The sequence below is a fragment of the Montipora foliosa genome, chromosome 4, assembly GCF_036669935.1.
Source record: "Montipora foliosa isolate CH-2021 chromosome 4, ASM3666993v2, whole genome shotgun sequence".
In the NCBI taxonomy this organism is placed as follows: Eukaryota; Metazoa; Cnidaria; class Anthozoa; order Scleractinia; family Acroporidae; genus Montipora; species Montipora foliosa.
In genome coordinates this window covers 36,320,345-36,335,344 of record NC_090872.1, presented here as the reverse complement: position 1 = coordinate 36,335,344, position 15,000 = coordinate 36,320,345, and the positions used below count along the sequence as shown (strand labels likewise).

The window sequence follows — 15,000 nt, the reverse complement described above, 5'->3', positions numbered from 1 at the left end:
CAGCTCTTCCATACAGCAACTCAAACGGCAAAAAACCAGTAGACTCCTGAGGAACTTCACGATATGCAAACAGCAAGGGGTTAATATAGCGATGCCACTGTCTTGGCTGTTCGCTGCACAATCTCTTTAACATGCTCTTCATTGTTCCATTAAACTTTTCCGTCAGGCCATTACACATAGGATGATATGGAGTCGTGGTGAGCTGTTTAATGCTCAAAAGCCGCGTCACTTCCTTCATACACTCAGAGACGAACTGCGTACCAAGGTCGCTCAAGATCTCTTCAGGCACTCCCAAACGACTAAAGATATCCACCAACGCTTCTGCCACAGTCTCAGTATCAATGTTCTTCAGCGGGACAGCTTCAGGATAATGAGTTGCAAAGTCGACCAATGTCAATATAAATCTATGACTGTCCTCACTCGGGGGAACAATAGGTCCAACCAGGTCGATTGCTACTCTCTTAAACGGCTTGTCAATTAATGGCATCTTCTCTAGTGGAACCTTCGGTATGGAACCCTTGTTAACTGTCTTCTGACATACATCGCAGGACTTGCAATAACGAGTCACGTCCCCTTGAATGCCTGGCCAATAGAACGCGCTTTGAATCTTATCAGTCGTTTTCTTTATTCCCATGTGACCTCCCATGATCGATCCGTGCGCTACTTCCATTATTCGACTTCTCAGCTGCACAGGAACCATAACCTGCTTCAGGGGTTTACCTCCGTTCACATAAGGGTGCTTGTAGACGCGGTACAGAACTCCACCTTTCACTTCAAATGAAGTCTCAGCCTGGCCTCTCACAACTACGTCGTCTTTCTCCCAAAATTTCTGTAGGCTCTGGTCATCACACTGCATTTGCTTGAGCTTTTCTCTATCAACTACAGGACTTTCTTTGGTATCCGGTACCTTCAACGGAATATGTTCTCCAGCTTTCTTAGCTTGACTTCTCGTGGTTACAGCACAAGCCTCTTGTACAGGAACTTGCCAGCTTGGGTCTGGGTCGTCAGCGGCTCTTGCGCCTGGTACATTACCAATAATTAAATCATAAACAGCATCGGGAAGACACTGCGCTTCCACCTGGCCCTTGAGATAAGGTGTATCAACATCAATCTTTGCGATGGGAACTTTCCTTGCTGTATTGTCAATGAGCAGCATAACATTAAATTCGCCAGTAAACTGATCCTCAGACACAAGGTCCCTCTTTACTACAATTCCACTACAACCAGTATCTCTCAGGACATCAACAGGCTTCTCTCCAACTCTACCTTTCACGACAGGCATTTTACTTCTCACTCCAGTCAACGGTTCAACACAAGCACTACTTAACAATGGAATCTTCTTACCACAGGCTAACAGCAGCTTATCATCTTTAATACAGGCGTTAACTTCTTCATCAGTAGGTTTATCCTCAGGTGGCTGAACTAAACAACTGGCACTCACTTGACCACGCTGCACAGGGTTACCATCCTTACTTTGTCCTCCGGATCTGCGTCCACCTGATCGACAGTTTCTAGCTTCATGTCCCAGCTTGCCACACAGAAAACACTTTCTTGTTAGGGTTGGGCAGTTGACAGCTTTATGACCTCGGGTGTTGCACTTAAAGCAATGCAGAGCTGGTGGATTAATCTGCATGTTCTTGGCTTCGTCCCTCTCAGGCTGTACTGTTGGCTTTCTGCTCGCTGAGCTGAACAAATGTTTACCATGAGCCTCCAAGTACTGGTCAGCGATCTTCGCAATCTTTGCTAGAGTTTCAGGTGCCCTTTCTCGCAGGTGAATTGCCAAATCCTTAGGGCAAGAGTCAATAAATTGTTCTTTCACGATCAAGTCCTTAAGACCATCAAAGCTTCGCGCAGTATTCGAAAGCTCTAGCCACCGTAACAGGTATCTGTCCAGTCGGACAATAAACTGCTCCGGACTTTCGTCGACTTCTGGTTTGGATGCTCTAAATTTTCGACGATAGCCGTCTTCGGTAAGGTCATATCTCTTCATTAACGCAATCTTTACCCTGTCATAATGCTTAGCTGCGTCCTCCGATAGAGGTGAATACACTTCTAGTGCCCGTCCAGACAACAGACCACTGAGCTTCGATGCCCATCCATCTTTTTTCCACTTAGCTGTCTCGGCAAATCTCTCGAACCTCTGCAAATACGCGTCCAAATCGTCTTTGCCATCAACAAACGAGGGGAGTTTAGGTGCCTTAGCCCGATCCTCTCTCACTTCAGGACGCCCGTCAGCACTCTCCACAGCCAAACGTGCAATTTCCAGCTCATGTTCTCTTTTTGCGGCTTCAATAGCCTCTTTCTGTTTCAGCAGCTCGGCTTCTATCTCCAATTTTCTTAGTTCGCGTTCTTGTCGTCTAGTTTCTCTCTCTTCATCTTCTCTTCTGCGCCTTTCCTCCTTCTCTTCCTCTTCCTTTCTTTTATCCTCCTCAAGCATTCGACGTCTCTCTTCTCTTTCTTCTTGTTCCTTTCTTCGTTCTTCTTCAAACTGTCTACGCTTTTCTTCTCTTTCCTCCTCCAATTGTCTTCGTTTTTCTTCTTTTTCTTCCTCCAATTGTTTGCGTTTTTCTTCTTTTTCTTCCTCTTCCCTCCTTCTTTCTTGTTCTAATTGTCTGCGTTTTTCTTCTTTTTCTTCCTCTTCCCTCACAAACTCGAGAAGCTTTTCTCCTTGCAATCCGAATTCTTTCCCCATCTGCCAAAGCTTTTCCATTTCCATAGCAGATTTCACAGCAAAAACACAATATACTCTCTTGCACAGTTCTTCTTACTTTTTCTGTAACTCCTTCTTGAATTGTCCTTTCCTGGTTTCTGTAGTCAGCAAACAAATGAATTCCTCTCCCGGACAGGCCCCCAATGTTACGAGTTCGAATGTTTAGAGGAAAGGTAGTTTGCAAACTAATCTGAACGCAGGGTTGTCGGAACAACAACAAGAAGATTTATTCAAAAAATGAACGTAGTTTCCACGAAGTAAAACTCTGAACAAGACATATTCGACAAACTTACACGGCCTCTGCCAACTTGAATAAACACAGCTTCTGTCACACTTGAATAAACACGGCCAACGCCAACTCTCTTCGCTTGTGAAAAACTAGTTAGAAAAACACTCCGCTTGGACTCGTCTACTTATATACTCGGACAATAAACTTCTAGAACTTTCTAAATTAGTAATCACTCTAATTATAGAAAGATTACAAAACACACCGATTTAGAAACGCTTACGCACGAACCTAAAAATAAACAAACTACGAACTCTCGCGAAGCTTCTAGACAGTAACGCTTGTCACGCAATACTATTTTTCGTAACACACCCATTTTTCAGAGATAATTATGTTTCAATTTGGAATAGGACGTCATACATTGTTTGTATTTTAAAGCTTTTTACAAGTATTGTTGATTAATTATCTTCGAAAAATGCGTGGTTATCCCCAATTTCCTTTTTGGGTTTCAATAACACTTGTTAAGATCTGCTTTTCCCGCATATTCAGTAAACCGCGCAAAAATACCTTTGAATTAGTAGGTACCGTCCTTAATCGATCACGAAAAATCACCACATGATTTCAACAGTCCCTCCAATTAGTAGAACACTTGTACTACTTAAGGGCCCGGTTGATTGAAAGCCAATAGGCCATTTCGAAGTTCATGTTCGCCTCTTCTTCAAAGCGAGTCTAAGTGCGAAGTTTTTCTTATGAAAATTAGTTTTTATTCATATGCAAAGTAGAACTAATTACCATCACAAAAACTTCGCACTTAGACTCGCTTTGAAGAGGAGGAAGCCGTGAACTCGGAAATGGCCTATTAACTTAATTTAGGATTAGCGTAAAGTTTTTGGTGAAAGTTTCTTTTGTTTATTTTTGTTTTTCAAGATTGACTTCTTCTAATGTAAGGTTCTGCTTAACATCAGCGTTGAACAGCATGTGGGAGTAGAGAATAAATTCCTTGGTTAATTCATAGTTAATAAGAGGGGAATGGTTTGGAAGCTCGGCAAACATCAAAGGAGCAAACAAAGATGCTAAGATCTAGGTTGGAAAGTCCACGACCGTGCACAATCTTTTGTTTTGCGCTCATACACTATGCATGAATTACGTAACCAACACGTTTCTATTTCGTTAGTTCCTCAGTACGGAGTAAACAACTATTATGTTTTGTGCACGGTCAAGGCCAAAAAGGAGAACAAAAACCTACAACAAAGTCATTTGTCGGGTTTCATAACCATTCCCCTCTAATAACTATGGTTAATTTTAATCTGGGATTAGCGTTAATCGGCTTTTAAACAACCAGGCCCAGCTTGAAACTTCAACAAAGGGATTGCTATCAAAGTGAAATACGTTCGGACTAGAAATGCACAGAAACAACTCTTTTACCTTTACTCGTACCTAAATAAGGGTTTGTGCTGGATTTTGTCTATAAAATTCCTGGAGCATTTAATGACTTTTCAAGACAAAGAAATTGAGTTTTCAAGGAGGCTCTGTGAGAAGAATTTTGTCCACACATCCGTGTTTCCTTTCCTGAAAAAGCGTACCTACATATCCCTTCCCACATCCTGCAAGTTAAGTGCATGCACGGGCATTTTTTCCAAGGGCTTTTCAAGCGCCCTTGAAGTCCACAATTGAAATCCAGGGCTTTTCAAGGACATAAGCAGTAGCACGAACCCTGTAAATAGTTCTTGAAAGTTAATTACAATAGAATGCAATACGCACTTAATTGACTGCTCCACATAGGAACTTTTCAGGACCAAAACGCAATTAACGAAACGAAGGAACACAACAACAACTAGTGTTAAGAAACCCAACTGGCCGGAGGTAAACAAGTGCAGCTGGGAAGTTGAACAAGGGACTACCAGGAAAAAAAAATCAACGAGTGGTGAAAGCGGGTCTTAAACCCGGGATATCCGGATCTCAAGGCAAGCGCCCTAACCACTGGGTCACACTGCCTCCTAGTTACGACATAAAAATTGAATATATTTTTTAGAACGAGAAGTAATTCATTGTAAAGTTATCCTCGAGATGAAGTGCCAAATGTGAAAAATAAACAATGGCTGATTTAGGTTTAATTTATCGCAAACTGAAAGCAATTCCTTTCCGATCATCCTATTCCTTAACAAACGATTAATAGTTCAGTGCAGTCACAGTTTTTCTGATTCTTAGACATTGTTTAGCATTCTGCGTAAGGACCAAAATAACCCGAATCAAAGGTTTTTGAAACCCAAACTTACCTAACTCATTTCGTACATCTGCTAACATCTGCTCATAAGCATCTTTAACTTGTTCTTTCTCCAGCTCCAAAGTGTGAACCCGTTCACTCTTTTCCGCTATCTCTTTCTCTAATCCTTTCAGCATGGCATGTAATTTGTCCACCTCCCCCTTCGACAAACTCAAGTCTCTCTCAAACCTGGCTCTATCGTCCGCCGCTCGGACATTGCTCGTTTGAAGACTTCCCTCTAAACCTGTTTTCAATGTAGCAAGTGCCTGAATCTCCACATTTGTCTCCTGGAGCGTTTTTTCTCTCAAGTCGAGCTCTTCGGCTAGTTCCTTCTTCAAGGAGCGTTCGCTAAACAGAGCTGATTTAAGCTCTTCCACTTCTTGAAAACACTGTTGTTGGACATTCTTTAACTGCTCGACCATTTTCTCCCTAAATGCAATTCGAGAAACGCAGTGTCACTACCAATGGACTTCTGGACCCCACACGATCACCCAGTTTTTCAGGAAGGTATAAGAATGGTGAAGATATGTGATGTCACACAATGTATTTGAACTGCAGGTTACACGAAATGAGTTTATACGAGAATCCTCCCCTTTTTCGGGCTTGTTCGCGACCACTGTTGTTGTTATAACTGTGATGATTATTGTAACATAAAATTACTAATGAACAATTAGATTATGAGCTCGGATTGAATTGCCATTGAAAACCTAAGTTGTGCGTGCCAGAGTATCAGCTTTTTCAATAATTTCAACTCTTTTGAAAGTCAAGAAACCGTAAATATCCTTCGTTTAGACTCAGTGTTCCAGATAAGAGTCGGGTCTCAGGTCAATAACCCGACAAAGAGGGCTTCATGACCCGACAGATGAAATGTAAATATTCAGTTAAATATTACAACAAAATGTCTGGGTGACCCGTCAAATGGTATAAATGACCCCCCAATTAATTAAAATTAACTGGAACCCTGTAGACTTCTCAGAAATTTACATGTAATTACCCGTTTGCAAAACGTCGTTATTTCCAAGACGACCTCCAGCCACTGCACACTAATGGCTGATAGTGTTCAATGGCTTAGCCAATCAGATTACAGCATTTGCATTAGTATACTAGTAGAATTCTACTAATACGATATAAAGAGGTCCACGACTAGGAACCAGTAAACCGTATTTGTAGTGATGGGATCCAAAATCCTTAACCACGAACAGTAAGTGAATCTTTGATGACGTCATTGTTTACATTTTGTTTCGAGTTTGCTCAAGGAAGGCATCGTGCTATTTGCAAACGACTTCAAAAGTTAAAAGAACTTGTTAAACTTAATTAAACCTACATTTTTAAGCCTGATAGCTCTGACAACGAAACTAGTCTTTAGCACTCAACTGATAAATTCCTTGGTAACAAAAGCGCTAATGATCAGATATATTCTTCGTAAAATTTCGACGAACTTCAGTACAAAAAGCATCATTGCTCAGAGAGTATCTGGAAAATCATATTCAAATTTTCAGAAATGGCTCATTATGCAATGCACTTTCAACATTCAGTACAATAACTTTACTCTTGGCTGACTGATTTGAAAACCATGGCCCTCAGCAAATGAAGCAAAAAATGTCAACGAAGATTCTCCTACATCACTGTTCGGAAAGGATTTGTATCTTCTACAGCTTGTGCTTGGGACGGAGATGAAGAAAATGGTGTTTTATTTGAATGTTTTGGCCATTTATCATTTTTATCTGCTTCTTCAGCAACTGCAACAAAACTCCAATATGGTCTTGGATAAATCGCCAAAATTCATTTGATATCTTTTTCGGTTGCCAAGGATGGAATGTGCCTTACTATAAGCACTGCCAAGCACCGAGGAGTTCTACCAGGATTTGACCAAACTAATGTGCCGAACTAAATTTTGGCTTAGACAGCTTAAAGAAAACCCCACGCACAACAATATAACATGCAGCACCCTATTCCCACATAAGCGAAGTCTTACTGTTCTCGTTTTTCGGTTTCCAACTTCTCTTCCAGTTCTTGGATTCTACTTTTAGCCAGTACATAGCTTTCCTGGAATCAAAACAGAGAAAGGAATTGAAACTTCAAGAGCTTTATTTGCTGGAGCATGTTGTGTGCGTCCAATAGACCATATTCGTATTCTCGGTATTGGACTGGAACTAGCTTGCAATGGAGGCTAATGCGGGGAATATATAAGAAAGTATTTGCATTTGAAAAGATTCCCCCGTCTTAGCCTCCATTGCAAGCTAGTTCCAGTCCAATACCGAGAATACGAATATGGTCTATTTTCTGTGGCAACTTTTGATTCTCGCGTGGATGACCAAATTTGCTCAAAAAAAAGACTTAAGAAAAAACTTAAGAAAAAGTTTATGAACCAGATAGAAGAGACCTAGGGGTCCTAAGTTGTTTGGTGACCGTGGAAGTTTAGAACCGTTCGAACAACTTACTTTTCCTATGTAGTTAATGAAGGCAGGCATGTTCACTCGTGAAACGTCACTCTGGTTCATAGCCTGTGTACATTCGGGAGGCGGATGTACATAGGCTATCTGGTTCACTACCATCACAACAAAAACACGATTTGTTTCTTCTGTTGAAAGAAAATGTCTCCGGAATGGTTCGCTAACTGAATGGCAACTTTATGTACCCCTCAATCGAAACTCTATCTTAAAATACGACATAAACACATCTAACGCATGCTCTACCATACCCTTTTCAGCCAAACAGGGTCTAATTTCATACTGAAGAGACTTCCTTGCTTAATTCCTACGTGATGCCGCTTGGAGGTTCCTTACTAGAGGTGACTCGCACTGGAAAGCCAATTTTCTGCTGGTGTCATGTGAATGGATAAACAGCCCCGAAGAAGCCTCTCCTTCTAATCGCTTAAACAGGTGAGCTTAGTATGAATTAAAGGGACACCTGATTATCTCTGTCTATTGCCAGATGACATATGAGCGTTTGAAGCAACAGACAGACAGTAAACAATTACAAAGAGGGATTACGTTTTTGCAAACGTTGGCCGTGTAGCACTTATATTTGAACCGACTTAACTGATTAGAGTGTAATGTGAAGTGCTAAGTATCTACCCCACAGTAATCAGTTAAGTCTGTTCAAATATAAGTGCTACACGGCCAACGTTTGCAAAAACGTAATCCCTCCTTGTACTACTTGTACATGTTCATTGCCGTGACTTTAACATCGTCAGTTCCCACGGCTTCCTCCCGTCTGACCTTGTACTGTAGCTCAGTGGGTAGAGCAGCGGTGATCTAGCCCGATGGTAGTGGGTTCAATTTCCACCCTGGTCAGAGTTTTTCTCTGTCCTTGTGTGGGCCCATTTCCATCAGTGGGGCTAACGCTCACATGGTTCATATGGGGTAGATACATAGCACTTCACATTACACTCTAATCGGTTAAGTCTAGACAGTAAACAATGTTTGGATTCTCCTTTCTGTGACAAGTAACAGATCACTTTGGTTCCTTATCTTCTCTATACCTCCTTACAAACCTTATAAGATGATTGTGAGTCCTTTGTGACTTCCAGTGTCTCCTTCAATGCAAGATATTCCTCCTGGTGTACAGCGGACGACAGTTCGTTCATCAGCCGTCGTTTTTCAAGTTCCAGTTCAATTATTCGAGTATCTACGTTGGTCGTAGCTATTGGGGCATGGCTTAGCGAGACATCTTGGGAATCAGCGTGGAAAAGAGAAAAATGCATTTAAAGAAGTGTGACAAATTACCTTTCTTTACGTTACGGAACATTCAGCGTCATAATCAATGCCACTGTCCAGTTTCAGTTGATAGTTTGAAGGTATACCGGATATAATTATTACAATCCTTTGATGATATAGTAGCACGCATGAGCGTTTGCCATTCAAGTACAGTTACGTGGTTTTCGTAGTTTAAGCCTACTCGAAGACCCATGATTATTGATATCTTGTTGAAAGTACCGTCCGCTTCATTTTATCTGGGGTGCACCTAAATTTATCCTTTGTCAGCGTTGTAAATGTGGGACCTTGTGAATGGATTCACGTCATTATGAAGTCGATCTATCCAGAAAGGGTATCAATTTTTTGGGATGACACTTGATTAGAATAATAGTCTGAGGTATCAGTACAGTAGGTGACAACAAAGATCCTCATTCCTAGCGCTAGTCTACAGTGTATGAGTTTTGATAGAGTATAGCTTGGAGTTGACCATGTTGTTGATGCCACCTTTCACTGCAGAGCTCTGGTTGCAGTGTGACCATGCAGGGAACGTAATACACACAGTCGATTCTCAGTTCAATTTGATCTTACAACTGAAAAGGTATATTTGTACACAGGGTTAGGAATTTGCTAGATGGAAGTCAAGCTTGCTTCGCAGTTCTTTAGTGAGAGCGAATAGGTGAAAAGCTCCTATAGCCACTGAAATGAGCAGATCTGTTCACAGACTTGGTTAAATTTTGATGAGTGAATGTTTGAGGCTCCAATCTCCTCTAAATTTTTTAAGCTCGCCGCGAAAGGGGAACCCTGATAGTGGAACTGAGATTAAGAAAATAAAAGGAAACGAAAAAAGAGTATTAGTTACCTTGTGCAGTGGCCGATGAATCATCGTCCGTCAAAACATCATCAACTTCAAATGCCTTTGATCGCTCAATTTCTCTTCTCATTTCAACGGATTTTGATGCCTCTGAAAGCACCTGCAATAAAGCAGCAAAACGAAAAACATCACTGAGTACAAGTTTCTTAAAAAAAGTAAAATACAACTATTTCTGAGTACCCCATGCAATGGAATCTCCTTCATACTTGATGTTTCTCCTTTTGGACTCGTTGCATTTATTGCCCTACAAGTCATTTGGCAATCTGGGACCCGTTTCTGGACAGTCCCAAAAACAACTCAGGTGCAAAAAGCCATTTGCGAAATTACCATCCGCTTGCTTTGATAGGTTGGACTTTCACTGTGTTTTCAAGATAAGAAAGAGCCAAATTATTTTGAAGTTTGAAGACTTAAAACCGCTACCTTCTCAATATACCGTGAGAATTGAGCCACCGGAAGGCCGTAAAGTTTCAAGAAACGGGCCCTTGGGCCACTACACCTGTTTGAAACCTGATTTGTGCAAATACTAGGTTAACTCTGGTCAAAAGAGAGATGGCAGGGAGGGTGACAATTTGCGCTAACCGTACCTCAAAAACACAACCCATTTTCATCCGTAAATAAATTTTAAACACTTTCCAGTCAGGTATAAAAAACCTGCGTCCGCAGCTTAAATGACTGAAGTTAGGAGATGTTGATGTATGCTAAAAGAACCATGTATTTGAAGATATGAAATACTTTCAACTCTCAAATCTATTCTATCTTCTATCAGGGTTTCATTTCTTAAGGGAATAAAAACGATCTCGCAATCGTGATAGAATTGAGAGGTGAAAGTACAATGAACAAGAGTAAATTGTTGCATTCTCCCAGTTGCAATGTATGAATGCGTCTACAAGTGTACCTTCACAAGAGCTTTAGTTGTTCCATGAACTGTGAAGATCTTTCTCTTCGAAAATCTATTTACCACTTAACGGCAGCTTACTTTAATTCTCGGACACTAAACATGATTTTTGAATCGTAACACTACCATCTAATTTGAAAACAGGTGAGGTTTGAGGGATCTTTTTGCTTCACCCGTAGTCCCTGTCTTCAGGTACAGACGATGAGGAGGGGACTGTCACTCCCGTATATATGGGCCTCGACAGTCAGAACAGTAAGCCTAAGACGCAGATCCATGGCCATTCAAGACCGACGGATGCCAACAAAAATACACGTATACCGCGAAGAAAAAGACTTGGTAATAAATTTGAAAAGCCGGTATGGAACTATTTTCCAAGAGGAAGATCGTCGCAGTTAAATGGCAGAAGAAACTGCATCTATGTATGTGGAAACTTCAGTTGAATTGAAGAATTCTGGCAGTTTGTTACGCTACATTTTTCAAAGTTATACACTCCTTGTCAAAAGTCTTCATTTTAGTTTTCTAAGGCGGTAAATGATAGGAACACTGTTCAAAATAGCAAATCAACGCGACGTCACCTTAGATTAAAGACGCTAAAAAAGGTGGCAACAAAGGCAAGCAATGATTTTGTAAAGGGGAAAAAAACTTATACAATATCACTTTTACCGCGATTGTGTGTCCTTACCTCCTCGAAGTCTTCCTGAAGTTTTGCAATCGTTTGGTCCTTTCTATTTAATGTTGCTTGCAGTTCACTTGTTTGAAATTCCAGGTGGTGAATCTTGCTTTTGTAACGCTCTATGCTTGAGTTTAACCTCTCTGTTTCTATTCGCTAAAAATCAGTTAAATCGTTTCATGAGGTGAGGGAAACCGTTGGAATAAACTTCATTTTCGTTACTGTGGAAATAGGTTGTGAACATAAAGAATAGATCGCATGCGGATGCGTGGGCTTTTCATTTGGTACAATTATTTGCTGTCAGGCACAGTAAAGGGTGAAAAAAAGAAAATAAAGACAATTTTTTTTATTAAAAAAGCAAGGAAACTGTATGATAACTTATAACGCCAAAAAAGAAAAAAACAATTTCCCCTTTAAAAACACTCTGAAAACTTTCAAGGCGCATTGTTCTCAAAGGGCATGGCTTGCAACAGATGCTTGGTGTGTATATATCTTCTGCGAGACACTGTCGGTAAGCCATAAAAGCTAGGGGAATACTGAAGAAGCGGAACGAACTCAGACTGGTATGAGAATATCTCGTCTCGGTCTAGCAACCGCCTTTAAAGTCGGACCGGTCTGAGTTCACTGTCAGGACAGTCTCATGTAAACGTATAAAACGAATTGTATTGAGGCCGATACGAACTCATGCTGGTCTCAGTTGGTCCCGGTCTCATGTAAATACCCCCTTCAGTACAGCCCTCAGGGCAGTTTAAAAGTTCAACTGCATGGCCATCACAGGCATCACAAGAATTGTCTACAACAATTAATACTGTACTTTAGTCAACCATGGAAAACTGAAGAAAGACGTTGAAATGAAGGAGGAACTTTGAAAAATAGAAAAAAAAAAGGAGAGAATTGCAACTACATGTAAACACCCTGCCAAATTGAAAGGAACTTCAGTTTGGGAACGAGAAAAAAAGGTGATACATTTTCCAAACAACGAAACCGTTTATACCGCTTTGATCTCTTGAAAGTTGCTGCACACTTTCCATCCCGAAGGACTGGGGAATCAACACGAAATTATCAGAATAAGGCGAAAATACATTTTGAAGCTCATCTTTTCGCAGCTCTTGCATGAGCTCTGTAATTTAATGTACATGCATGCAAGACAGGTAGGAAGGTTCCCTTGCGTGTGCCTCAACTCTTTAGAAACACAGTGTTCCTTCTGGCTAACATCAAAGATGTAATTTCCCAACTCTATTCTTGACTATTTCTTGCTAAAGAAATTCCAATCTGCTTCTACTTAAAATTAAATCAGCATAGGTGAATTCTGGATACAATACCTCTTTTTCAAATTGCTCTTTTTCTTCGATAAAACTGGCAACTTTCTGCTCTAGGTCATCGCATTGCTGTCGAAATGTTTGCAACTCCGCAACTTTTTGTTTTAATCTGCAGAGCAGAATACAAGGAGAACAAGAATGAAAAATGAAAATTCACTCCTGGCAAAATGCAACCTGGATTTAAGCCACCTCCTCCAACCTAACTTCGCTGAGTGCTTTAACGAGCTGCGAAATTGGGTAAAAGGCAAAAGCCAATAATCTAAAGCATTGGACCCAAAAAAACGCTATCACGGTCAGCTTCGCCTTGAGGAAGGGGTAACGATGGAAACGTCAGCTTACAAATGTTCTTTTCACCTTTGTCAACAACTTTGATAAAACGAAATTTTCGTCTTACATCTTTCTGCTTACTAGCTGTTAACTGTAATGGCCCCAAAGCTAAACGCTAGACTGTTTCCACGTCAGACACAATCGAAAGCTTAATACCGCTAACTTTTACGCACTCAGCATCGTTTCTGAAACTACATGAACAAGGAGACCTCATACCGATGGAAAGATTGCTTGGTTAGATGCCCCACTTTGAAGCATACATTCCTGTAAGTTTTCTTTGAATCTTTTTTTAAAATCTTTTTAAGAAGTTCCAACGAACAAGACTGGGAATTATAATTGACAATTTTTAGTTAAAGACAAAAACATACAGGAGTAATTCCCGTGCGAAAGAAAATGTGAACAACATTAAAACCATGGCTCTGCGTGTGTTCAGCAGTCTTGAACTGCTCAGTTAATTATTTGAACAACCACTAAGTTAGCCTCCTACGCAGACATCTTTTGACTCGTCACGCAATCTTTACTCCCAACGAACGACGTTTGTTGCAGAGAAAAGATTGCGTGACGAGCCAAAAGTCGCCACCACGAAGTTGGACCTCGTCACTTATCTTTAAAAGTGTTCCAGTCAATATAGTTAGCGAATACTATGCCTAGTCCTTAGAAGTTTCACCCTTTAAGCCCAGGAAGAGACAGAGATTTTTAAACTCTGTCTAACATCAGACGATTTTACTTGTCAATGGGGGCCGTTAGTTAATAAACTGGCACAAACACGAAAAAAAAAAACAACTGAAAAACGGAAACTTGATATTTTCCATGACGAATTTAAGTGACATATACCAATCAAAAAACAAAATATAAATAAATACCGCTCGGAAACGGAGACATGAAAGAGTGAAGAAAAAATGAAGGGGTAACAAGATCAGCATTTACGCATGCGCAAAATTTGACACCACCCCTTCCCTCCACAATTGCGTCCGCGAGCGCCTGGAACTACAGGCCAAGGATTTAAAGGCGCTGGCTTTCTCGACAATTGTCCTTAAAAACCTGTCTCGCAATATTCCTGGGTCAAAAGTTCTAACATTCTGAAACAAGGTGCTTTACAGGTATGGCAATGGGAAACGTCAAAGGCAACTTGTCTCGTTTTCGATGATCAGATGACGTTAAAGGAATATTTTCACTGGCTCCTGCCGCAAACTGTTGCGACACAAGTTGCAGGAAAAATGTCACACTGCGCAACGCTTGAAAAATTAATCGCAACTTTGCGTGAAGCGTTGCGGAAAGTGAGGTTAGTAATTTCGTGCTCTATTTGCAGAGGATGGTAAAAATAAAAGACAAAAAAAGGAAAATGCATCCTGCTGGTGCAGCATGTATAAACTCTCGTAAGCTTGTATTTTTTTACCAGCACACTCTGCTGAGCCGCAGATAGCTCGGCCACGCAAGATTACCCTGGCAGCTGCTGTACTTTTAAGATACGACGACTACGGAAAACGGACTACGGACGAGAGGTATTTGGGGCTGGAACGAGACACTGGGTTCTCCCCTGAGCCACCTTCGCAAGTTCACGATGGTCGGCGGGTCAAATTTGCAGGTCACAGGGCATTGTTTCACCAATAAAGAGAGTATCCTAAACATTCTTAAAAGCTAAGCTTGGGCCTAAACAAAAGTTTTTAGGCCTAAGGTTAGCTTTTATGAATGTTTAGGATACTTAGGAAACAATGACCTGCAAATTAGACCCGCCGCACGATGGTGGGTATTCGTAAAAGTCTGCGTAGCCGGTAGGAAAGAAAGGTAGGAGAGAAAACAATTGAACCAATAAGTATTTGTAATGGTATGATTTTCGCGTCGGGAAAAGTTTTGGGCAGAATAATTTGGAAGGGTTTTGGCAGTCTCGATTTTGAATGAAAGTTGATGTCAACAGGAAAATGGTCGAAGTCATATATATTTCGCTTAGTTCTATCAAGTGAATAGATTCAATGAAGTCACTTTGTCTACTACTTCAGTACTTTAGCCAGTACGCATTTAGG

General features: G+C 40.9%; 1 protein-coding gene across 1 annotated transcript in view; it reads right to left on the bottom strand.

Annotated features, from left to right (window-relative positions):
• The window catches only part of LOC138000724 (nuclear mitotic apparatus protein 1-like), a 49,188-nt gene that overhangs the window by 5,019 nt on the left and 29,169 nt on the right, over positions 1-15,000 (bottom strand). Inside the window, exons 9-14 of the mRNA XM_068847347.1 lie at positions 12,656-12,761; positions 11,346-11,489; positions 9,757-9,868; positions 8,696-8,871; positions 7,175-7,245; positions 5,213-5,628 (exon numbers count right to left, since the gene is read on the bottom strand). Coding sequence (XP_068703448.1) covers positions 5,213-5,628; positions 7,175-7,245; positions 8,696-8,871; positions 9,757-9,868; positions 11,346-11,489; positions 12,656-12,761 — 1,025 coding nt within the window. The remainder of the gene's footprint in view (positions 1-5,212; positions 5,629-7,174; positions 7,246-8,695; positions 8,872-9,756; positions 9,869-11,345; positions 11,490-12,655; positions 12,762-15,000) is intronic.